The sequence below is a fragment of the Limulus polyphemus genome, unplaced genomic scaffold, assembly GCF_000517525.1.
Source record: "Limulus polyphemus unplaced genomic scaffold, Limulus_polyphemus-2.1.2 Scaffold4491, whole genome shotgun sequence".
Lineage (NCBI taxonomy): Eukaryota > Metazoa > Arthropoda > Merostomata > Xiphosura > Limulidae > Limulus > Limulus polyphemus.
The window spans coordinates 28769-54624 of NW_013670101.1; the positions used below are offsets into that span (position 1 = coordinate 28769).

General features: G+C 36.2%; 1 protein-coding gene across 1 annotated transcript in view; it reads right to left on the reverse strand.

Moving 5' to 3' along the window:
* Positions 1–25645, reverse strand: part of LOC106471244 (NEDD4-binding protein 2-like) — a gene marked incomplete at its 3' end in the record, with an annotated part of 53770 nt that extends 28125 nt beyond the window's left edge. The window contains exons 1-2 of the mRNA XM_013931836.2: positions 24251–25645; positions 2543–5668 (exon numbers count right to left, since the gene is read on the reverse strand). Of these exons, the coding sequence (XP_013787290.1) occupies positions 2543–5668; positions 24251–24620 (3496 nt within the window). The remainder of the gene's footprint in view (positions 1–2542; positions 5669–24250) is intronic.
* Positions 25646–25856: the final 211 nt, after the last annotated feature.

Here is a 25856-nt window from a genome sequence, read left to right on the forward strand (position 1 = left end):
ATTCTGTTGAAAAGTTATCCCAGATGTATGTAGAATGTAGCTTTACTAACATAAACATCACTTCTACTGTAAGAATTCTGTTGAAAAGTTATCCCAGATGTATGTAGAATGTAGCTTTACTAACATAAACATCACTTCTACTGTAAGAATTCTGTTGAAAAGTTATCCCAGATGTATGTAGAATGTAGCTTTACTAACATAAACATCACTTCTACTGTAAGACCTCTGTTGAAAAGTTATCCCAGATGTATGTAGAATGTAGCTTTACTAACACAAACAGCACTTCTACTGTAAGACCTCTGTTGAAAAGTTATCCCAGATGTATGTAGAATGTAGCTTTACTAACACAAACATCACTTCTTCTGTAAGACCTCTGTTGAAAAGTTATCCCAGATGTATGTAGAATGTAGCTTTACTAACACAAACAGCACTTCTACTGTAAGACCCCTGTTGAAAAGTTATCCCAGATGTACATACAATGTAGCTTTACTAACAGCACTTCTACTGTAAGAACTCTATTACAAAGTTATCCTAGATGTATGTGTAATATGGTTGTACTAATCAAAACATCATCTCTATAGTTAAACAACTATTACCAAGTAATCCTAGTTTTATCTGTAATGTAGTTGTACTAATCAAAACATCACATTTACTGTAAGGCATCTGTTGCCTAGTTACCCTAGTTGTATGTGTAACGTAGTTGTACTGATCCAAACATCACAACTACTGTAAGGTAACTGATACCTAGTTACCCAAGCTGTATGTGTAATGTAGTTGTACTGATCCAAGCATCATCTCTATGGTTAAACAACTATTACCAAGTTATCCTAGATGTATGTGTAATGTAGGTGTACTAATCAAAACATAGGAAAGGAAGGAGGAAGAAGGAGTACAATGGTGGAGAGTAAGGTTGGGAATAATGTAGAAACAACTTACAAAAGCAAAGATTGATGATGAGCAGCCATAGCCCATTATTCAATCATATAAGGATTCCTCCAAACTTCAGTGCAAAGAGATGGCTAATTGAAGGTCTCAAAGAATGAAAGAAAGAAGTCGAACTTGAGATAGCAGAATATCTATAATCCTAATACCTACCCAACAGTCTCCAGGAACAAGGAGGCAAGTGAAAAGGGAAGGTAGAAGGGGAATGGCCACGATGAACAAGAGAAGGGAACGAGAATCACCCACATGGTGTAGTGCCTCAGACACGAGGAGTAAAGAGTAGAGGTAACGAAGTGTGGTACAAAGGATCAGGGAATATAAGTTACTGGAGGGCAAAACCAACACCAAATTCCACTCCCATCTAAAAAAAAAAGCAAAGGCAATCCCAAATGTGAGGATTTTGAAAGGGGATGCAGAATGATTGAAACTGAGGAAATAAGAAGCAAATAGACAGGAAGGAAGAGGCTTAAAGTTGTGGAAACGGAAGTGGTCCAGGAATGGTAAACAATTTAAGTTAGGGTTAGGATTAAGAAGTAGGGAATGAGCAGAAGGATATAAAACAGGGGAAAGAAAAGAATGGTGTATATCTGATACATCTCGGCTGATAAAAGTCAGAAAGTCTAAGGTTCTCTTCAACAGAGCAAGAAGTTCCCAAAACCTAAACAGGTTAAGGAACTATCAAATTTTTCAACTTCATTCACCCCAAAAATGAGGGAAGGAATACCCGATGAAGGGACTGGAGCTTAAGTACCTGGCAGCATAAGGAACCCCACTAACCTATCCACAATGGCCACTAATTCATCCCATAAGACATCATTATTACACAACCTGTGTGAGGAAATTAAGAAAATTAGTCACTCACACATGTAGTAGAACATGGTACATGAACAAGTGTTCATAGGTTGGAAAAAAAAAGGAAATAAAGTTCCCCTAACATTGCAAAGCCTGTTAAGTTGACAAAGAAAAAACACATCTGATGTGTTCAGTGCCAAGGGATAAAATTAAGATCACAAGTGCAAAAGCATAAAGAGAGCTAGTGCACAGGGTGGTTATAGTGCCTTCCCATTGGTGGAGGGCTTTTGCTGCATAATAACGTAATTATGCAGTAGCACAAGTCACAAGAAATCTTGTAAGTTTAGGTGGGAGTTGCTTAAAGCTAGTGGCATACAAATCTCTAAAGCAGATGCATGGGGAAGACAGCTTTCTGTGTGAAGAGGTATGTATTGCTTTGGAAGACAAATGTTGCCAAGTTATCCGTGTTGTATGTGTATTGTAGCTGTACTAACAGAAACATCACATCTACTATAACACAAAAATTACTTAGTTATCCTAGTTGCAAGTGTAATATAGCTATACAAACCCAACCATCATTTCCACTGTAAGACAACTATTACCACATTATCCTAGTTGTATGAGTAACGTAGTTGTACTAACCCACAATCACCTCTACTGTAAGACAACTTTTACTTAGTTATTCTAGCTGTATATGTAATACAGCTCTACTGTAACTGATATTTTATGCTTACTTGCTGATGTGTTTAGCTGTATTAACCCTAACATTACACCTATCATAACTGTTATTATATTCTTATATTCTTACCTGCTGATGTGTGTAGCTGTATTGGGCCAAATATTTCTTCTAATTGTAAGGCAAATGTTACGTCTAACACCATTTCAAGCGTATTAGACACTGAAGAACTCTGGTCTTGATTAATCTGTACACTTGCATCTCTCATTATATTTTGACTGCTTGGATTATATCCTTGGCCTTTGTGCTTGGTATTTGCAGATAGTTCTTGTGTAGGTTCAGGAAGACAAACTAATCCATCTAAAATTTTGTTTCCTGATGTCAACATGTCATTATCACCTTGATTTTTTTGTGGATGGTCACATTCTTCAATTATTTGAAGTGGAGCCAGGTCTGAAATTCTTTCATGATTATTGTATTCATACCCAAAATCTAATAGAATGTTAACAGTCCAGTGATGATCACCTTGACACTTTTCAAATATTTCAACAATATCTTCCTCTCCAATGTCTGGAAAACAGTTCTTCAAAAATTCCAGCTTTTCACTCTTAGTCATTGTATCGGGCAGATCATGAGTTGTGGTACTTTTGTGTAACTTAACTATAATTGGTATTTCTGCATCCTTTTCTGCTAAAAGAACAGACTTTCCAGTTTCACTAATCTTGTCATAATAAATACTGCCAATGCGAACTATTATTTCACTATCAATGACATGATTCTTTTGGACTTTTTGTAAAATTATAAAGTCTTTTGATTCACTTTGAGTTTCATTATCATTTTTAGATACATTACCACTCTTGGGTGGATCGAAAACCTCTGAATACTGATCTTCACTTTCTTTCTTCTTAAAATCAACAGGAAAAGCAGGAAGAGACCAGTTGTTCTTACATTTTGCTGAAAATGATGAACAGTCAGACAGTTTTTGTTCAGAGTGGTTCAATTCATCAGTGTGTCTTACATGGGCTATTTTCAGGTTTTGGGATCTGTCAGTATCTGATTCACTAGATAATTCATTTGCTCTGTACGACAAAGCAGGATCTTTTCTGGCATGTCTTGCTTTTCTTTGTGGACGAGGACTTAGTTTTGTCTTTTCTTCTTGGATTTCACTCTCAGAGCTACTCCAGTGCAAACATTCTCTTTTACATTCCCAGTCTGCATTCCACTCAAAACACTTTTCACTTGAAAGTTTCTCATTCATTTCCACAGAATTTTGCACTTCAGATATTCTTATTGGTTCATACATATACTTTTTCTTATTATTCTGTCTCTGTGATTTTGGTTGTAGTTTTTCACATTTATTTTCAATCTTGTGATTATCAGAATAACAAGAATTATTCTCTTCTTTGAACTGAAAGTGTATAGTTTCTTGGCTCCTAGAGTATGATGGTTGTCTTGAAGAGAAACTGTGAGATACACATATAGGGCTGGAGTGTTTAAAGTCAGAATCTGTGTCAACTTCACTTTCCTCTTTCACTGTCTCTCTTTGTAGAATTAAGCTCCCTCTGTGAGCAGGAGAGCCATTGGCTGTCCAGAAGAAGTCTTCATCTTTCTCCCAACTAGATGTGTCCTGACTGGACAAGCTAGCAGATGTTCTTCTACTTACACTCCCACTGTCTTGTTGTGCAAGTTCCATGAGTTCTTCCCACTTGAGCTTTAATTGAGAAATACCATTTCTACCATCTGCTAAAGAAAATCCTGCATTTTTTGGAAATCTAGAGATTTGAGTTCCCTTTAAGTTAGGTGTTTCTGTAATTGGATCATTTTTCTTAATGCTATTATCATTTTGTTGTTTATTGGATAAAAAAATGTCTTGGTCATTAGGAGTAGATGGGATATGACAGGAAGGCTTTTCGTTTGTTACCGATACAGTTTTATCTTTTGGTAGTTCAGTTGCAGCTTTAGAACTGTAGTCAGTTGTCATAGACACTCCACTTGAAGATAAGTCAACATTTTTCTTTAAGGTGGAGAGAATGGAATCAACCGTTATGGTGCTATCATACCTCTCAAACATTCTTAAAATCTTTTCTTTAGATACTCCATGTGTATTACGTTTAGCACATTGGGCAGCGTTGAATTTCCACACAGTGTCAGGCTCAACCAGTTCAACATTATAACCAAACTTAACTCCTAGAACAACGTATGGTTTAATCTCCCACAACTCAATATTAGTGTTATCAATAATTATTGGAGATTTTCCTTTTTCTAAAGCTTTTGTTGTCCTTTTTCTGTTCCATTCATGTGCTTCATGAAGCTTAGTCCAGTCAAACTGATACTTATCTCTTTTAATAAAAAAATCATCAGTGCTGTAAACTACACCATTGGCTTTTAGTTGCTGAGATAAAGTTGACTTTCCACTGCCTGGTAATCCACGAAGTATTACCAATATTTTTTCACCATTCTTGATTCTATTTAAGACTGTTTCAACATCAGTAGCCCTTTTACCAGGTTCTGAAATATTTACTTTATCTCTTCTGCATGATAAGAACAGATTAGAAGCTTTACTCCTTGTTCTATTATATGCACTGGAAGCTTTTAGTTCTCCAGAGAGAGAACCACTGCTAGTGGAGTCTGGTGTGTCTTCCCGTGACTTGTAGGCAAGTGGCAGTGTGCTGGAAACAATCGGAGTTATAAATTGAGGTTGTTGAATAAGAGTAAATAAAGATCCTCCTTGGAATATTGAACCAAAATAATTGTTACTATTAGGACAACTATCACTAGTATAAGATATATTCAAGTTACTGTTACCAGTGGATTTATCACTATCTGAAGATTTATTTTCCAAATATTTGCCACTGAAAGACAATTTTTCATTGTCACTTCTTATAATTTCTTCATCTAATGCATATTTTATTTCTGCTGATTTTTTCTCCTTGTCAGACCCATAACAGTTATCCACTGAATTAGAACTATCATCACTAAGAGCTCTTGCTTCATCTTCTGTATTATCATCTGCAGAATGATGAACCTCAACATCTGAAGTGCTAACAACTGGTCCTTCGTTAAAGCTTGAATCTTGCTCCCCACTGCTCCCTGGGCTACCTAAAGACATAGCTCCAGAAAACCCAATCCTTCCGTCTGAAGAATCCACACACCAACTGCCAGAAAATCTATGTGATGAATTAGTGTGCAAGTTTCCCTCATCGTCATGACAACCACCATTACTTATAAGTGTAAAAAGAGTCTCTAATGCTTGCTCCACTGTAAAAACAAATTCAAAAACATTTTACACATTATCAGGGCACAAATTTAAATTTTTCTTATTGTTCTTCAGTGCAAAAAATACATGTAAATAATAACCATTTGAGGGATCACATCTTGAATTTAAGAAAACAAGCTGATAAAATTCAAAAGTTTTTAAAAGGAAACAGACAATTATTCAGAATTTCTGGTCAAAAGAAATTATCTATACACACAGATTACAACTAAAAAGTAACTCAATGAAGGTAATTTGAAAGAAAACTGACAAGTACTTAATACACTAGAAAATTGAAATATATAACAATTAGAATGAATAAAATCATCACCTGGGTATCCTCGTTGTTAACATTTCCAATAAAATCTGGTCAACTCAGGAGATACAAGTTGTCATAAGTCTATAAACCTCCTTAATCCAAACCCATTTGTAATGAATTAACTCATTCAAATTATTGAGGCATCCGGATAATAGAACCAGTCACACTGCTTAAAATGAACACTATTAAGAGCATGAGTTATTGATTGTTAAATATAAGGGTGCAAACTAGTAATGGTGGTTATGCAACCAGTAAACAAAAAACAACAACTAAAGGTACAATAAACTTTTCAGATTATAATTATATACTTTGTAAATAATTATACAAGTTGTACAATCAAAGCAGCATTTTATCATCTTAATATTTTTTTTTCAAAACAACGACTTACTGCAGAATACAAAATATAAAGTCACTTTAGAAAAGATTTTAGTCACAGCCTTATTTTGAACTAAATTTTTTCTTTAAGTAAATAAAACATTGAATCATTACTTTTACATAAACCTGTTTGGTTTGAATTATGTGGTGACGTCTTTAAGGCAAGACTGTGTGTTATTCATACTGACTGGGTCGACTAGTGATCACTTTCGATGTCTGATTCACCCTCATGATACAATTGAAGAGACTGAACAAAATGACATCTTCATCTGACAACTCTTGACCAATTGGTTGTGATGAATCAGTGGTGAGTCACTAATCAGCTGACATAGCATCATTACTACCCTTGACAATTGCATTTTGATCAGTTGCTGCTTCACCTTCTAGCTTTGTCTTCTCTATTTCAAAGCATCTTTTGAAACATTGCAGTCATCCTCTGGAGTACCCAAACTCTGTTACATTAACCTGTTGTCTAAGTTGATTAGTTTTCTCAATAAGCATTTCATCATTCGTGATATAACATCACACATACAAAAATACAAAACTTGATCCATGTTCACATACTTTCAATGCTTCATATCTGTTTGTTGAACTAAACTTTTGGAATATTTATCAACTTTTCTTTGATGTGAAGAATGTCAGATACAGTCAACATGCCCATGAGAACATTTCTTTCTACACTGAAACGCTTATTGATGGTAACAAGGTTTGCACTTTCACTTGCTTTCTTATATAGACATCGTTTTAATGATGCTTATATTTCTATGCTGCTTTGTTTTAGAGCACTTAGACTTGACATGACTATGGCATAAATTACTCTGATGTCTTGTGGATATTTATTATAGCTTACAATACTTTTACTTTACCACTGTGAGTTTAAGTGTTTTGAGGTCAGTTATTATTACCTCATTTCCTGTACTGATCAGCCCCTACTTGACTCTTCTGGAGTCGTTTATGGACAATTGAATCATGTATCCATACAAAATGCATTCAGATTTGGAATGAGAATATACAGATCATTGACTAAAATTCCTGTTGTTAAGGTTGTCTGGACTAACAAGGGTTCACTGTAATAATAATAATAATCTACCAAAATTATAAAAGCTAATTAAAACAATTATTCAAAATTATTCTAAGCATTACAACTAATAATATTCATGAAACTAGCTATGAAACAAACTGAAGAAGGCCATTACTTAAAAAAGCATCAATCATGAGATCCATAAAGTTACCAATACACGAAGCGTTTATAAATAACAGTGGTGCACCTACAACAACATTAACTGACAGTACAGACTTATATGCACAACAGTTGCCTATTTATGCTAATATTCTGTATATCATTTGTGACAAGTCAGAAACAGTTGCCATTACTTTTGTTACATATTACAGATGAAGATAAAAGTTTTTAATTCAGAAGGCAGCAGCAATGAGAACAAACGAGGTGAAAAGATTATTTTGCTTGGCAGGTTCCCGAAAGTTAAAAGAGCAAAAGCTTGAAACAATCAAGTTAGGGTTGTCTGTGTAAACCAGCAGTCACAGGTTCATACCCTGGTCTTGATACATGATACTTGCTCGCATTTTATACAGATCTTTGAAGATGACAGGTACCTTAACAGAAAAATAGTTGCAATGCCAACAGAAACAAAATCATTATCATAGTCATCTTTAAAAGTTAAGAAACTGAGTGAATTAATTCAAATTATGATCACTAACTTATTGACATTGTTCAGGGAATTTTCTCACTTAGAATGTTGGGATATTACTAAAAATCATATTATTCTGTATACTAAAAAGAGGAGGATATAGTGAGGAATGTTCTGAGTTGGTGCATTTGAGTGTTGTACAGCAGTCACTACACAGGAGCTGCTGGGTTACAGACAATATATCTACGAGTTCTGTGACAGTGAAACTACACTTCTAGTAGTAATTGTCTTCCTGAAGAAGTTAGGTATTATTATTTAGTATTTTTAGTTGTATCTCTTAGGACTGAAAATGTTTAATTTCTGCACCTAAAGCTAAGGCTCAAGTTACAAAAATTTATATCTAATATTCATACTGTTAAGTTAAAATTATTATTATTTTTTATACTGAAAATATATTTCCAATTAGTACTTACTTCATCTTACATGTATACAGAAATATTTTTGTATGTCACAAGCCTTGAACTCCCATGTACCCCATGATCAACGTGATTCCCTGTGTCTTGCATGTAAATCATCATGCAACAACCCTTCTGATGCATGTGAATCCCTCTAGTCCAGCATTTCCCAAACTTTTCCAGCTAGGGACATGTTTATTTTTGTAATTTTTTATGAGGCCCGGCTTCCTCAAATACCTAATTAGATAACCCACTAAGATATGCCTAATTCGTAACATCAAACTGGAAGCAATAGTTCTATCAATACATCATTGATTATAAAATATATAAGTGTTTTATAGTATTACTGTGTAAAAAAGAAATTATACTTCATTGTTATTTAATTTTTACATTAACTGTATATTTATTAATGCTCTTTTAAGAAATAAACTTACTTAATGAGAAGAATGATGATGTTTTTCATCACACAGCTACTTCAAATCAGGAGGAAATGAAGTCAGTTTAATCCTAAAATCTGGCTCAACATCTAATCTGTTCCTGTACTTGTTTTTTAAGAAAACCAACGTTGAGAAGCCTGATTTGCATTTATTAAGTCGTGACAAAGGGCATAAGAAATCTCTCTGCTTTTTCTGATAACTTTGGATACTCAGCATGACAGCTCAGCTAAAAATTAACTAACTATACTTGACTTAAACGGTCTTTCAGTGCAGTGTCACAGGACAGTTCAATAATAGAATCAATTTCTGATTCACTGAGTTGTAATCTTTCCTCATTTTCCGTGTCAACAGTAAAAGGGTTCCTGATCCACATTTTATTGCTGTCAGTTGGAAAAAAATATTCCTTCAAGCATGATTTTAGCCCCAAAAGATGCTCTTTGATTGATGAGGAAATCTCATCTGGAATATTACCTTCTTCATCTTGGTTTTGTAATTCTGTTAAAGTAGAGAAAGATTTATAATTTCTCTTCTCAACTTGATGTACCCATATGTTAATTTTTTTATAGCTGCTTCTCTCTTTTCCTGGACTTTAAAAATATTTGTAAGTACCTTGTAAATTTAGATTTAATGCATTTAAGAATCCAAAAATGTCACATAAATGTCCATAAATAGGCCACCTTAATTAATGAATGCAAATTATGAAACCTGTCTCTAAATTCAAATATTGCATCCGTTGCTGATGGGGGATGTTGCTCCAAAAACAAGATAACTTCATTCTTCATTTTGATGAGTCTCTTTAAGACATTTCCTTTTGATAACCACCAAACTTCACAGTTAACTTGAATGAGCAAATGGTCATTTTATGCGAGATAAAATCCCTTCTTTGATCGTACCTGCAGACAGGGGAAGATCGACTTGGACTCAGCAGGGGGACGTGCCTAGCTAACATGTGGTTTAAATTTACAGCATTTCACAAGAATCTCAAGGTTATCAACACTGTAAAACTTAATCTTAGGCTCTCTAAATTGCACTAAGTGAGAACACCTTAATTCCCGAGGGACTGTAGGTATAAAGGCAGCCATCAGCTTGTGAATTCTATAGTTTCATAGCCTTAAGTATCAAACTTTCACTTTTCCTTCCTGTTATATTAGCTTAGTAGAAATACTGAGAAATCCAAGTTAGATGAAATGAAAATTTAAATTATAATGTATTTGAAAATATTAATTTTATTAGAATATATTTATATTAACTGGTTTAATTACATTTTTCTTTAATATACAACAAGGGCTTGGAGAAAGTTTAAAAGTGGCAGTTGGTAGTGAAAGGGTTAAAATTAATTAAATTAATTTTTTTAGTTTTCTGCAGACCAGCATTTTTTTTCATGGACTGGTACCGGGTCACAGACCACACTTTGGGAACCGCTGCTCTAGTTGATTCTACTGAACTATCACTTCGAGATTAAGTAGAAAAGAAGCACCAGTTTTTGACTGGGGAGAAAGGGTGGGAAGTGTGAGATGAAGTGAGTGCCTGTCGATAATATATTTTCAGTAAATGAAAATAACAACTTCCAATACGGTACCTTACCTCCTCATGCGTCCCCAATGGAAAAGGAACACACGTGTGAGACCACACCACTTCTGTACCAGATATACTCTGCACCTAGTCTGGAAATAGTTGTCACATACACAGGCAGAAAATGAGAGGAACACAACCAAAAGGGAGAGAAAGACTGGGTGGGTGCAAGTCCAAACCACAATATACCAGAATCTCAATAATGTTGAAGAAAGACTGTTGAAGAACCACCTACAGACAGGAAAGCTAAAATCGATGTGCCCCAAGATATAGAGTATCTAGGGCACATTGGAACGTATGCATCAGATCAACTCCAGTCCAAAACCAGACAGCATTAGGCATATATCATGGTAGGAGAAGGGTCCATGCTGTCTTCATCTCAAATTGAGTAGAACAGGGAGACAATTTCCATACCAATCTACAAAACAGAGCACAAATCCATAACCAACCATACATCCAGGAATTGACATCAGAATGATGCTATGAAGAGATGTGCCAATGTGGCAGGTCATATCAAACCAAACCCAATCAGACTGGTACCCCAATGCACAACAGCAGCCTTAGGTAGAGAAAACTCTCTAAGGTGAAGCATGAAAGGCAGAACCTTCACCCCAAACATCATCATCCTCCAGATTGGATCACACAAAAGCTGGATTGCATGTGCATGCAACATCAACCTCCAGGACACACCACATGGAAGTGGAGTTCATGAAGCAAAACTATTAAACTGAGAATGAGGAAACACAACCAACATATGTGTGAGAATTTATGTTGATTGGTCCAGCTCTAATACAAAACCACTCACTTATAACAGACATTCTGGTGATGGTAGGACGAGGGGATCCCGATTGAAGGAGTAAACTGCAATGTGACAAATCTATTCCAAAGCAGCAGCATCCTCTGGATAGGACCACACAAACGATGGATTGTGACATCAACCTCTGGATACCACCACATGGAAGTGGATCACTTCTGTAAAAGATATGCAACCGCAGCATCAACCTCTGGAACCCAATGCATGGAGGTGAAGCATATTTTAGTGAAATATGCGCAACATTATTCCCTGGGTAGGACCTTACAGAAGATGGAGTGCAATGCCAAATTCTGAGTTCCACCACACAGAAGTAGATCACCTCTAGAAAATATATGCAACTGCCCCTTTGGGATAGAACTGAACAGAAGCTGGGTGCAATATCAACCTCCAAGACCTGCTGCATGGAAGTGGAGCATATGACTGAGTTGAATGCCATCTACACCATTAGAACATCCCCCCTGTTCTCAACTAAATAGAAGTGATCACATTCAGGAGTGCTCGAAAACCCCCAACTCAAAAACCAACGGTAGAATATGTTCCATTTACGTTGATAAACCTCAAGAGAGGAAGGGCAAACCATTCATGCTACACACGAAGCAACATGCCAGGACAACCTGGATATCTTCGCCAAGGACCTGATAAATGCCAGGCATGAAGTCAGAGAGTGAAAAGGGTGGGATGAAGGACTGGTGACTGAGGTTGACAAAGTAGGGATGGAGTAAGAGGAAGAGGCATTGGGGGGTAGTTTGGAGCTGAATGAGACAAGGAAACCAAGGTTATGCCATCCAGTGCAAAGCAATCAGAAGGATCTGACAAAGAATGGCATGGATGACCAAAATCACCCTGGGAAGGAGTCTGATGGGAGGATAGACATAAAGATTCTGGTTAGTCCAGTTCCAACTAAGAGCATCCACAGCCAGGGCCTGAGGAACCAGAGACCAAAAAATAGGTAACTTGGTGTTGAGGAAAGTGGCAAAAGCATCCAGAGGAGGAGTATCCCACCAATTGCATAGTCGCCTGAAAGCCTGATGGTCGAGAGTCCACTTTGCGAGATAAACCTGGTTGGGTCTGGAAAAATGATCCACCATGAGACTTATTTGTAGCATGTGGGCCCAATAAATAAGTTCTAATGTTTGAACACAAAGAAAATATGTGCCCCCTTTGTGATTGATATAGGCCAAATCAGTGGAATTGCTGAAAGGATCATGACAAGTCAGTTCCTTACCACAGGAAGAAAATAATCCAAAGCATGTTGTACCAGTAGAAGCTCCAAGATGTTGATAATGGTAAGACTTTTTGACCTGAGACCATTTTCTGGAAGCTTCCTACCAATTGACTCATGCACCCCCCAACCTTGGAGAGAAGCACATGTGAACAGATGTAAGTTCGCACTAGGTGGAGAAAGCAGTACTCCTTGTTCAAACACCAATTCAGACTGGCTGAATGAGAAAGAGTAATGTGGCAGTCCAAGTGAAGCTAAGCAAAGTCACTGTAAATAATGCATATGTGCCCAACCCAAAGAAATAAGGGCTTTCATAGAAGCCCAAGTCCCCCCCAAAAAACAGAATATCATGTGCAGAAAGAGAAGGAAATGCAACCCTTAAGCATGCATAAATTGGGCAAAGGCTTTGACCACTCAACAAAATATATATGGTGCTGAAGCAAGCCCAAAACTGGTACACATCCCCATAGTGAACAAACCAAAGATAGCATCTGGACTGATGAGAAATAGGAATATAGAGATAAGCATTTGAGATGTCTACCTTAGTCATCCACTGTCATGGAGAAAAAGCCCACCAGAGTGTGGTAAACGAGGAAGCTCCAGAAATTGATTAAGGTGGTACAGATCAATCACAGAATGTCAGTCCCCAGGTTTTCTTGATGATGACAAAAAGTCTGGAGTAAAAACATGGAGAAGGCTGGCTGACAGGCTCGATAGCTCTCTGTGACAGAAGAGTCTACACAGCCTCGGATAGATGCTGACTGGTAGCAGGATCCTGAGGTATTGGGAAGGATATTGGTACAGGAGACAATGGGCTGAGGAAAGTAACAAATGAAAAGTCCTTCTCACAAAATTGGATCACTCAAGAATTGGTAGTGAATTCTCTCCACAGTGGAACAAAATTGGCCAAACATGCCCCCACTGGACTGGAAACTACCTGATAATCACTGAAACTGCTGACTACGATGAATTTGTCACAAAACACAATGTCAAACCCCTAGTGGTAGGAACTAGTAAAGGACAGGAGGGAGCAGGATGAGAAACATTTATGGAAGAGTGAAAAGGATCAGAATGAGACAAACGAGCAACGAAAGACTAAAGGGTCAAATGTTGTCTCTCAGATTCCACACATGATTCTAAGGACTCTGGAATATTTCCAAAAACAGATTGATGGAGAAAATGAGCCACCCGTAAGTGATGAAGATAAAGATGGAAGGGAGACAAACCTGTGACAAGACAGCATCCCTCTCAAGAAGATCCAAACAGCAAAGAAACCATGTGTGAAGTGATATAGCCGTGGAGGATAATCATGCCAACATAAAGATAATGAGGGAAAGGGTATCCCCCCAAAACCCCTCAGGGAATCAGAGTGCTTCAGAAAGGAAGTGTATGGTGAACAAGTACTGAAGGAGAGCTGTAACATAAGATGAAGGTGGGAAAACTGGGCACGGAAGAAACAGATAGGACTTTCATGGTCAGCCTTCCACACTGACAAAAGTGAATGCAACTGCTGGGAGTTGAGAAAAGGTTGATCATCCTGATGATAAGCCAGAGCATAATGACCAGAAGTCCATGGAGGATGAGGCATGCTGGTACCATCCCTCAACTGAGAAACGAAATGCTTAGCATAAACCCTGATGTCAGGGAAAAGAGGGAAAACTAGATCTATGGGAAAATATATGCCAAATAATGGGAGAAGTTATGCTAGTGCTGGAGTCAATTGCCGAAGCCACTCAATTTTTGACAAAGAATAGCAAACCTACATCTGGGACAGTCTATTCAATCCTGGGATTTACTCTACCAGACTTACGCCCTGATGGAACTGAGTCTGCCCCTGACACAGTGGTGAAAATTATGATACAAGACAGTATTGTGTCATGATTCATGTTAGGCGTCATTGTGGAGAACCTGACACCAGTGTGCTCCAAGACATCCTAGCCCTTGCATCAGTCATGAATTCTCACTCCAAATTTCTATGATTCAAGTCAGCAAGTTATCAGACCTCCAAGATGTTTTTAATACATATGAATAGTTAGTTTATAATGCCATATTCAACGTATGCATACATACAATTACTTACAACTGGCAAAACAGCGTAGTATTCTGTAAACCAGAAATACTTGTACGTATATTGCAGCATATACAAATGTTTACTGTACATGTATTAACCCTTTCCAGACAGGTCACGAGTGAAAGGCCATGTCATCGTGTTTGTTGACTCACATTCATAATTTTAATGAACTACTATTTCATGAATTTATGTCAATAAGTTTGGTATCAAACTGTAGATCATAATTCAAATTTTAATATTATACCTTACTCAATTTCTTAACTTAAATGTAAATATTTTTGGAAACGCTCTCTTATATACACTTTCTTCTATATAAAGACATGAATAACCAATTAGAAGTTCAGAATGTCCCCTAGTGGCTTTCTCTGGCATTTTAACATGTTTAGATGGCATTTCTTTCTATCAAACCAAGATTTCAAGGAGTTACATTGTGTCTTTAGTCTGATTGAAATTTCACATTTTTTTTTAGACTGAAATACAGCTTAGTTACTAAGCTTCATAAATTATAGTGGAAGTCTATGGTACTGATGTAGTAATTTATGAATTTTTTGTTTTTCAAATGTATATGTAAAACCTAAAAAAAATTATTTTGTTTCATATCCTTCACGTGTAAAAGTTTTAAAGGCTTAGCAACCTACATCAAGCAGCAACTGAGTACTAAGGTCGTAACTAGAAGAGATAACTGTTTGCTTTACTTCTTTATTTACTGTTCTATGTTTTAACAAAAATAAGTTTAAGGAATTATTTTAAAATAACAATATTCTATATACATATATAATGTATAATAATTGAAATGTTTTAGTCTACTAAAACACAGCCAAAGACAGGTCACTTTGTAAAGACTAAATGTCAGTTTTATATTATTGGATACAGTAATATGAGTGCACATGCACCGCATCACTGTAGCTTCTGTATTTTTATCCAGGCACGGCTAAAAGGTCAATATAACAAAAATTATAAATATATATAAATGTATAATGTTATGAGATTTAAGTTATTTAGTCTAAACATTTATGTTTTTGTGTTATAATCTGTAGTCATCCTAGAATGAAAAAGGCATAATTTATATTTATTTCCTTATTTATTTAATGTGGTTACAAGATCGATCAAATCTGTACAGAGAATCGTTACTGAAAATAAAAGTTTTTTCTTAAGAAACATTTGACAATTATCTGGGAATTATAGATTTCACATGTGAAATTTGACATTTTTCTGATGCTCAAAAGTATTTTTAATCTTAAAATGAAAATTAATTTACATGTGGGACAGGCAACATGTGAAATGAAAAAAAAGGGCACGAGAAAAACATTGCTTTACAAACCTTAGGACTTAATAAAAAAAATTTAATACTTTGCATATGAAAGCATTGTAATGTTTACTGATAATCTGCCTAATTTCATTAACATACGCTTAGTAATTTAAAAGTTATAGCATGAAACTATAACATGCACAAAATGGTTACGAGATCAGTCCCAGGGACCGAGCTAGTGCTGAAAAAGTTAATTTAGAATTCCCTATTGTCCTGTGCTTTAGGCTACGGCATGTTATAGACCTGTGTGTTACATTATGCAATACTGAGGAACCTAAGCCATTAAAAAAGCAACTACCAGACTGCCTCTTAGAAACAATATTCCTGCCAAAAGCCAGTCTGAAACTGCTTTGGAAGAGAAGCTTGATGCCTACATTGCTGATCCTGTGAAATGGTTGCAAAATAATGATGACAAATTTCCCAAGGCATTCCACCTTCAGAGGCAGCTAGTGAGTGAAGTTTCTAAACTGCTAGGCTCACTATCTCCAAGCTGCAGTCATGGACTCAGAAAATGTGGAAAAACTGACATTTCTCCATCACAATTACCTATTACTAGAGGACATTCAGATCAAAAAGCAGAAGAATCAGAATATGCTAGCAGTTCTATCCAAGGCATTAGATAATTTTATGCATTGATTTTTTGGCCACCTGTTTCATGTAATTCTAGGTTACTACATGTTACAAATTATTGTGTAATTTTCCTGAGCCATGACACTGTACTCCAGTATGGTGGGCATCATGATCCTATTAAAACCATAGTTATGATCACATTTTTTGTTTTATTCATCAAAGAAATGCTCTTCATACTTCAATAATCCAGACTGCAAATATTTGTAAAAGACAAAACTGTGAATAAATAGAGCATAGTTCCCAAACTGGGCTACATTTCCTTTCGACTGTGACTATTCAATTATAGATTTCTGTAATTGCAAGAGCCCTAGTACCTACAGGCATGGGTGCATTTTTGCTCAGGAGATGTCCCAAGTATTTCAAGGACTTATAGCTGAACGAACACAGAATATCTCACTGCGATGGCAGTAGAGATCAACTAGCAAAAATCACGACTTACTCATTAAAGTTAACTACAAGGGTTCAATAGGTAATTTAAATTATTTAGCCCATGCCACAATTATATTTAACTATTTCCATATGACAAGTAAAACATACACATCATGATAACTTGCAGTGTTACATTCAAAATTTAATTAAACAGCTTTATCAATTTATGACAATAAACTTGAAACAGTTTCTAATCCATTTTTATATTATCTAATTTCAATTTCTTAATTTGAAAAATATGTTTAAAAAATTCTCAATCTTCATTTTCTTGTGTCTGATCTTGAAATTCTTCACTTCAGAACTTTTTAACTTCTAAAATAAACTGCTGTGGTGTCTAAAATCTTAGTAACATCAAAAGGTTAATTTAGAAGAACTGTTTTTCTGAAAAATGCATTAACAAGATAGTGAACAAGTATTAGTAAAAGGTGAACAACCCCATAGTATAGCTGTTCTATGTACCTAAAGTTGTAATTTTCCTGTACTGAAAACGTATTTTCAATAGGTACTTACCTATTCTCATATAATTAGCTATTCTCATTCAGTGCTGCCCTCTATATGCAAAAAATTTTTATGCATGCCACAAACTTTTTGCCTCCCCTTCATTGGAAATGACTCATTCCAATGTGTGTCTCATGCAAATCATCATACAACAACCCTTCACCAACAAGACTACCACACACTGTTGTTACACATGTGACTCCCTCTATTCAATTCTACCAAATTGTCACTGAGTTTTGGCAGAAAATGGAAGCACCAGTTTTCAGTGGGGAGGAAGGGTGGGAACTGTGAGAGGAGGTAAGTAACTATTGGAATTATATTTTCAGTATAGGAAAATTATAACTTCTGATAAGGTACATTACCTCTGTTCACATAATTAGCTAAAATCCCATATTGAATAGGTGGAGGGACCAGTGCAAGAGAAGAAAAGAAGCATCCTTCAAAATCATCTGAAGGACACACCTTGAGACTGGAGAGTCAGATTCAAAGATCTGATGTGGGAGACTGCACTACTTCTGAACCAGGTATACTCTTCTCCCATCTGTGAAAAGTGTCGTATATATGGGTTTAAAGCAGAAAAACACATCCAATTGGTGTGGGAAAAAAACAATGGAAGTGCCCCAAGATGTAGAGTGGCTAGGGTGCAACAGACCATACTTGGCAAATCAACTACATCCAAAATCCATGCCACTGGGAACCGACAGAAATGCAGGTATAGGATGAGGATCACATAGTCTTCACTTGAAGTTCAAGAGACAGGAGGGGATCTCAAACCCCTCTGACTCCTGAACAGTTTACATGTTAAGAATAGAAAATGATATATTGGTCAGGGAACCCAACATCCGGAATCAAAAAGATGTCTACCATATAGAAATCAACTCCCTCAACATTGAAACTGACCAGAACTAATCCAGGTGTAATAATAACATGCTCAGAATAAGATACAAGGCAGAACAGAAAGGTTAAGAACCATAACAATCCCAAGTACCTCCATCATGATCTACAACACAGATGGAGTATGGTTGAGAGAGGAAGATAGACATCCATAATACAGGTGTGAGGACTTTTGTTGATTGGTTTTATTCTAAATCCAAAACCCGGCCAGTGAGAACCAACATCTACATGGGGATAGGATGAGGGATTCCAATCAAAGTGGTAATACAATTTGACATCTCACTCTTTTGGTTTGCATATGCTTTATAGTGGAGGGTATCACATCATCTACACCAGCAAAACACCACCATCCTACTCTGCACTAAATGGTATTTCTGTATTGAAATTTTATGTCATTAAACCATTCAGGAGGATGCCTCCACAGTCCACCACCCCAATGGCTTAGAACTGGAAAGTGGTAAGGACTCTCAAACTCCACTAGAAGAAAAGGGGGTGAAATGCAATGGAGAGTCCGGAGGAACGTCAGTACCTGAGACAGTGCAATGGAAGACCACAAAACCCTATTTTTAAAAGCTGACCATACCAATTTATTCAATACAAGGCATGGCAGGGATAGGCAGCTATCCCCTTCTGCTTTACCCATGTAGTCCATGGGTGGTATGGTTTGGGACAGGCATATATACGAGGTAATTTCATCACAAAGATAACCTTCAAATGATCTTGTGGAACATCCCATCTCAACAGTGTGTATTGCATGGCCAGGAAGAGTGAGATGAAGCACTGATGAATGAGGTTGCTGAAGAAGGGAGAAAGACAGAGGAGGAGGTAGCAGAGGGTTAAGTTCGAGTTGGATAAGCCAAGAAAACAATGGCTGAGCCAGCCAGTAAGGAGCAATCAGAAGGACCTGACACGGAGTGGTATGGATGATTGAAATCACCCAGTGAAAGAGTCAAATGTGAGGACAAACATATAGGTATTTGTTGGTCCAATCCTGATTGAAAGCATCAACAGCCAGGCCAAGAGGATGAGGGACCAGAGACCAAAAGAGAGGGAATTTCTGATTGAAGGATATGGCAAATACATCAATGTGAGGAGTACCCCACTGAAGTAAAAGCCATAGGATCAAGAGACATCTCCATCGGATAGATTCTGTCTAGACAGAAAAAACGATCTGCAACAAGATTGCAAACACCCAGAACATGACATGCAATGATATGGATATCCTGCATGTAGGCCAAGGAAAGAAGATCCAACGTGTAAAAACATAGGGATTGAGAATGGGTGCCACTCTGGCAATTGAGATAAGCAATCACTCTGTAATTGTTGGAATGAATCATTACCAGATGGAGGAAATGATCCAAGGCCTAACAGACAGTGAGAAGTTCCAATGTGTTGATATGATAAGACTTCTTGGCCACAAACCCACACCCACCATCTCTGGAGGAAAGCATCCATAAAAATATGTAAATCCAGACAAGGAGGAGGAAGCCGGACACTTGCCGATGTGTGGGTCCTGTCCAACCACCAATGCAGATCATCAACTATGATAGGAGGAATGGTAATAAGAGTTTGCAAAGGATCCCATGCAAGATTCCCCTGGTCATAAAGAGCCCACTGAAGATCTCACATATGAGTACGACCTAAGGGGATAAGTGTGACCATGGAAGACCACATCCCCAAAAGCAATAGAACTTTGCATGCTATAAGAGCATGGTGAACTTAAAGTTCCATTGAGAGGAGAAAGTTTGGTCCAATTGAGATGAGTGTTGAAAAAACACCTAAATGGATCAGATATTGGGTAGATCGAAAGAAAGACTTCTCCAGTTTGATTAACCAGCCCACTTGAATCACCTCCTTGTGAAGTTGAAGAGTATGACAGGCATACTTCTGTTTGGAATGAGTTAACAGTAGCCAGTCATCCACATAATAAGGAAAATGCATCCCGAGAGTATGAAGGTAATGAGCAAAAACTCAAGCCATCCAACAATAAACATATGGGGCCAAAGCAAGCCCTAGGGTAGTGCGAAAAACTTATAAATCACCCCTCAATGGACAAATGGAAGATATAATTGTGATTGCCGATTGTATATGTAAGTAAGCATTTGTGACATCCATCTTGGTCATCCATAAACCTGGAAAAAAGCCTACCTGAGGGTAAGAAACGATTCCATGGTAAAACAAAGCAAATTGAGAAATAGATTGAAGCAGGACAAATCTATGACAGGCCATCAGTCTCCGGTTTTCTTGGGGACAACAAACAGCTTGGAATAAAAACTGGAAGAAAGATGATTCACAGGCTAGATGGCCTGATGAGACAGAAGGTCTTGAATCACCTCTGATAGATGCTGGATGGTAATGGGATCCCGAGGCAGAGGAAAGGAAATGGGTATTTGTGACAAAGGAGGAGGGGGAAGAAATTGTAGGACAAGTCCATCTGAGAGTACCCGAATAACCCACTGATCTGTGACAAAATATTGTCAAAGGGGAACAAAGTCGCACAATTGAGCTCCCACCAGTACTGTTGGCATCGTGCTGATCTATACTGAAGAATACACCAAGATATGGAACCTCTGGAAGAAGGAACAGGTAAACAGAGAAATCACATGTGTAAGGCTAGAGCCAAGGATGACAAACGAGCCAATGTGGAGGTGATAAGGGAGAGGCTGTCCCTCGATAAACCCTCAGGATTTCGGTGCACAGCCTCTGAAAGGAGATGTATGGTAGATAAATACCATAGAAGGGAAGTAAGGCGAAGGCATGAAAACTGGGCATGGGTTAAATGCACCGGAAAATCAAAGGAGAACCCCATAGCCCATGGGGGGGGGGGGCAAAGCATGCTGGCACCCTCAAACAATTGAGAAGCAAAATGCTCAGCATAAATCTTAATATTTCCGGGGAAGGTGAGAAAATTAAATAAGGAGAACTATCGTGCAACAAAGGAGGACAAGGATCATAGGAAATCGGGGAAAGGGATAAAACATCACATAACTGAGAAATCATATCTAAAAATGTCATATTAGGCCTAGCTGATTCTGCAGCTAGGACATAGGAAGACATGGCAAAATCCGATGGTGGAAAAAGGCTATGAAAATGTTCATCAGAACGAACAGGTTTAGATTGTTCTTGAGGAAGTGAGGCAAGTTCAGGAGAAGGTGGTTGACCCATATAACGATCAATCTCTTGACAAATAATGGCAGAGAAATCCAATGATAGGTTGCTCCCACCTGCAGCCAGTGAAAAAGTGCTTATAGTAGTTGTGAGACCTGAAGTGGAATTTATGGTAAATATTAAATCAAACAAATTGTTTGATAGATAACTATAAATGTGAAAAAAAAAAGACTGGAAAGTAAATTGAAAATAAATTCATCAGCTGTACAATCAAAAATGATTAAAAAACCACTTCGGAAGTATAACTGTTACGATGATGAAGCACATGAGAGCAAAATTTGAAGCATCTGAATATGAACACTGCCAAAACGAGAATCCATAATTTTTTAGAAATGAATAGAGGGAGTCACATGCGTAATGAGAATGTGGGGTACTTACATTGGTGGAGGGTTGTCACATGATGATTTGCATGAAACACACATTGGAATGAGTCATTTCCAATGGAGGGGAAGCAAAATGCTTGTGACATGCATTTTTTTATTTTTGCATATAGGGGCAGCACTGAACAAGAATAGCTAATTATATGAGAGGAGGTAATGTACTGTATCGGAACATCCTTTCATTTTTGTGTTATCCTTAAAGTTTCAAAAAATAAATGTTTATAACATTTCAAAAATATCACATAAGGTCAAATTTAAATCTCAATAATTCATAAAGGACTTCTTCAAGGTGAAAGATGTCCTTCTAATGCTATGATGATCATACATCATTTACAAATTGGCATGGCCTGTTGTTAATAGGTATATTTTGGATCCAAGATATGTCACCTAGTTTCACAAATTAAAAAAAAATCTTAAAATGAATGAAAGATAGCAGTCCAGCATTTACCTAGACTGCAACAACATGCATGATGAGACACTTAGTGACAAAGACTTCAGTAAAATTATTCTTTTAATAAGTGAGACTCTACCGATCAGACAAATGAAACCAGTACTTATAGAAAAATAGGCATATGGCCCTATCAGGAGTGCTCCTTCAAGCTAATTGAATGAATGAATTACTTAGCAGATTCAAGGTTTTTCTAAATGTTGAGATAAAACAAAATTTATTTCCAACTTTTCAGAAAGACCAATTTTGAAGCCATGAGACAAGATTTCTGATTAATGAATTAGGATACTGAATTAAAAGGTGATAAGGGACAGATTGTGGACATTTTTAGACATAAATTGCTTGCTGAGAGCCATCCTAAAAGTGTTCACCATCAAAATATTGCACACATGTAGAAACTATTCCAATCAAAACTTTTTGGGGTGGCTATCACCATATGAAAATATTAACATTTGAAAATTTAAACTCATTAATTTACTAATTTGAGTTTTGAGTTCTTGACTTTCAAAAAATCTAAGTCAAATGAAGTGATGAACACAAATATTTTTTATTTTTCTTTGTTAACAGTAGGCCTCACCTTGAAAATAAATAAAATCCATGGTATCATTAAACATACCACTATAGAAAATTGCAAGAATCTTAAAGAAACTGGCTCTTAAAACTCATTTTTGATTTACATTAATGACATGAATAAAGAAATGGTCAACAATTTGCTGATGGTATTAAGGTTTTGGATAATTTAACAGGTTGGGTAAATAAATGGTAGATTGGTCTTATTGCCAGGTAATTTATGTGGGTCATCATAAATTAAACTACAAGTATAATTTTGATGGGAAACAACCTTTACATTTCTCTAGAAGAAAATGATCTTGGTGTAGTGGTTAATCAGTCTCCAAGCGGTGTGCTGTTGTTAGTAGCAGGACAAATAGGATTTTAGAGTATCATGTTCAGCCTTGGGGTCCTTACCTTAGGACAAACATTGAATTGTTGGAAATGTTTCAGAGAAGTGTTACTAAAATGATGCCTAGGATAGAGGGGTTATCATATGAGGAGAGGTTAAGATCTCTGAAACTATTTTCTCTTGAAGAAAGAACAGTTAGAGGGGATCTGATTGAGATGTATCAGATTGTTAAGAAATTTATAACATTAATGCATCATATTTTTCCTTACTTAACAGTGAAAATGGTAGGACTAGAGGACACCAATATAAATTTTGGCAGTGTAAGAGTCATCTTCAGGTAACACTGTTTTATTTTTCTAACAAGGTGATTGCAATAGGTTGTCTCCCGATGAAGTAAATTTTAGGAGCATTTATGAAAAAGATTGATAAATATTTGAATGATAAGGGCTAGCTTTGAGTGTATTATTTTAAAATTTAGTTTAGCAAATGGGACAACCTATACAGGTCCTTTGTTGTCCTTAAATTTTATGTTAAGGGCAGGTTTTGAATCACCACGTTAAAAATAATTCAAAATTGAGAGATGCCCCAGAAGTAATAAAAAGGTTTAAGGTTATGTTTTTTTAGAAATGTAAAAGTAGGTAACATTTCACTTAGTTCACTAATCATTCTTGAATGTCATATTATAAAGAATATTTAAGCAGGATTTTATTATTATATGGTTAACTTTAAGAATGCAGTCTTTTATTACTAAAGGTCATGTTTATACTCATGTTTTATTTCTTCAAAACACTGAAAGAACCATAATTTCATTAGACTATGATGTTAATACATGCATTTAACTTGAATCTGTTTGAAAGTTATCGTTTGACAAGTTGTTTGATTGTGTTCCTGAACATGTTAGACATTGAGGTGTAGGTGAACACCAAAATGTTATTGGTAATACTGCAGGGTCTAATTATTCGACAAGATTTCAATAAAAATATATTTTTTTAAACATGATAATAAAAAGTATTACTTACCATTAAATTCACATTCTGATAATACCATATGAACAACATCTGCATCCAGCTTTTCATGAAACATTTCTTGTAAATATTTCAAGGATGCATGAGGATCAACATCATCTCGAACTGAAAATTCTCTTTGCATTACTGATGAGCCATCCTGAATAACTTCAGTGTTTTCATTCCTCACTTCCAAGCCAACATATGAACTGTCACTACCATTACCAACCATTCTAGGTAAATAACGAACTGGTTGTCCATCATGAATATTATTGTAACTCCCGAGAGAAAAATTTTGAATATTGTTGTTGTACTTACTGCTGCTACTGAGAATTTTTGTATTAATATTTTTTCCATACGGTCTTCCCTTCTTTTTCTTTGGCATCTCCAAGTCTTATACTTGTGTTAATCTTTCCACAATCAATTCAATTATTCCACTACATTACACTCACAATATACTGTCCAGTTTCTAAGTTCTTGTCTAAACATATTAGACTTAGAAAACAAAATGTTGAGGGGCAAGGGGTGATATAATGCAGTGCATTTATTTGACTTATTAAATAACTAGCTGAATTTTCTTTAATATTAATAGTTTACACAGTAGGTAAAACTCTATGAGTATGAGTCACTGACAAACTACATACAAATTATAATATCAAACTCTGCACAATGACTGAATGAGCCCATAAACTGCAATTCAACTAGCTCATGCACATAACTACTACTACTACTACTAACAAGTAAAACAGTAAAAGTTAAAACCTAAAATCAACATTGTCCCAACACTGTAATCAGGACATAGGTACAAATTCATCTACAAAGAACATTAGTAGGTTTATCACGCTATCTTGTATCATATAATTATTAGTATTACTATTAGTAGTAGTCTAGTTTGTGAAATTAGCTTCAGATACAATTACAATTGACTTGTAATATACAGAATTGTAACAGTCACTATGTTGTTAGCGTATTCATAAAAGTTGTTGTAGACTGTATTAACTGAAATCATTTCTACTCACTAAAACAATTTCAACATGACATCAAACATATGGCTGCACACACGACCAACAATTTCAGAAATTCTTTATCGGTTGGCAAGTAATGGTGAGAGGGCTTATAACTCATAACAAGTTACAGTTTCTTCCTTTTCTTCAAATTGTTAATTTGATACTATTTAATTAAGCCTTCACACAGCAAATAATAATAATGTATTTATCTTTTGTTTATCTTCTAATTTATTTACTTAACGCAACACCAAAATCCTGTTAATGAAATAATTTCACACATAAGAATAAATTGCACATTTTCAAGCAGTTCGGTAACTACTAACGAATAGAACAAATCACATGTTTAATCTTCGGGTGTTTCGGAATTTAAGCATTTTATCATCAGCGACATTAAATGTTTACATACAGCATACATATGTAATAGGTATATATAAATACAGAGTTCATTGTGGAGAAAAAATTATACAAAATGTACGTAGAAGAATAAATAAGTAAATTTACAAAGGACATAGTTTAATAAAACTAAATATTCAAGACAAGGAGAGATGAAAGGTACTGAGGTTATTATTTAAGCTGCGGTGTTCATTTGAGATACATAAACTTTCTTTTATCTC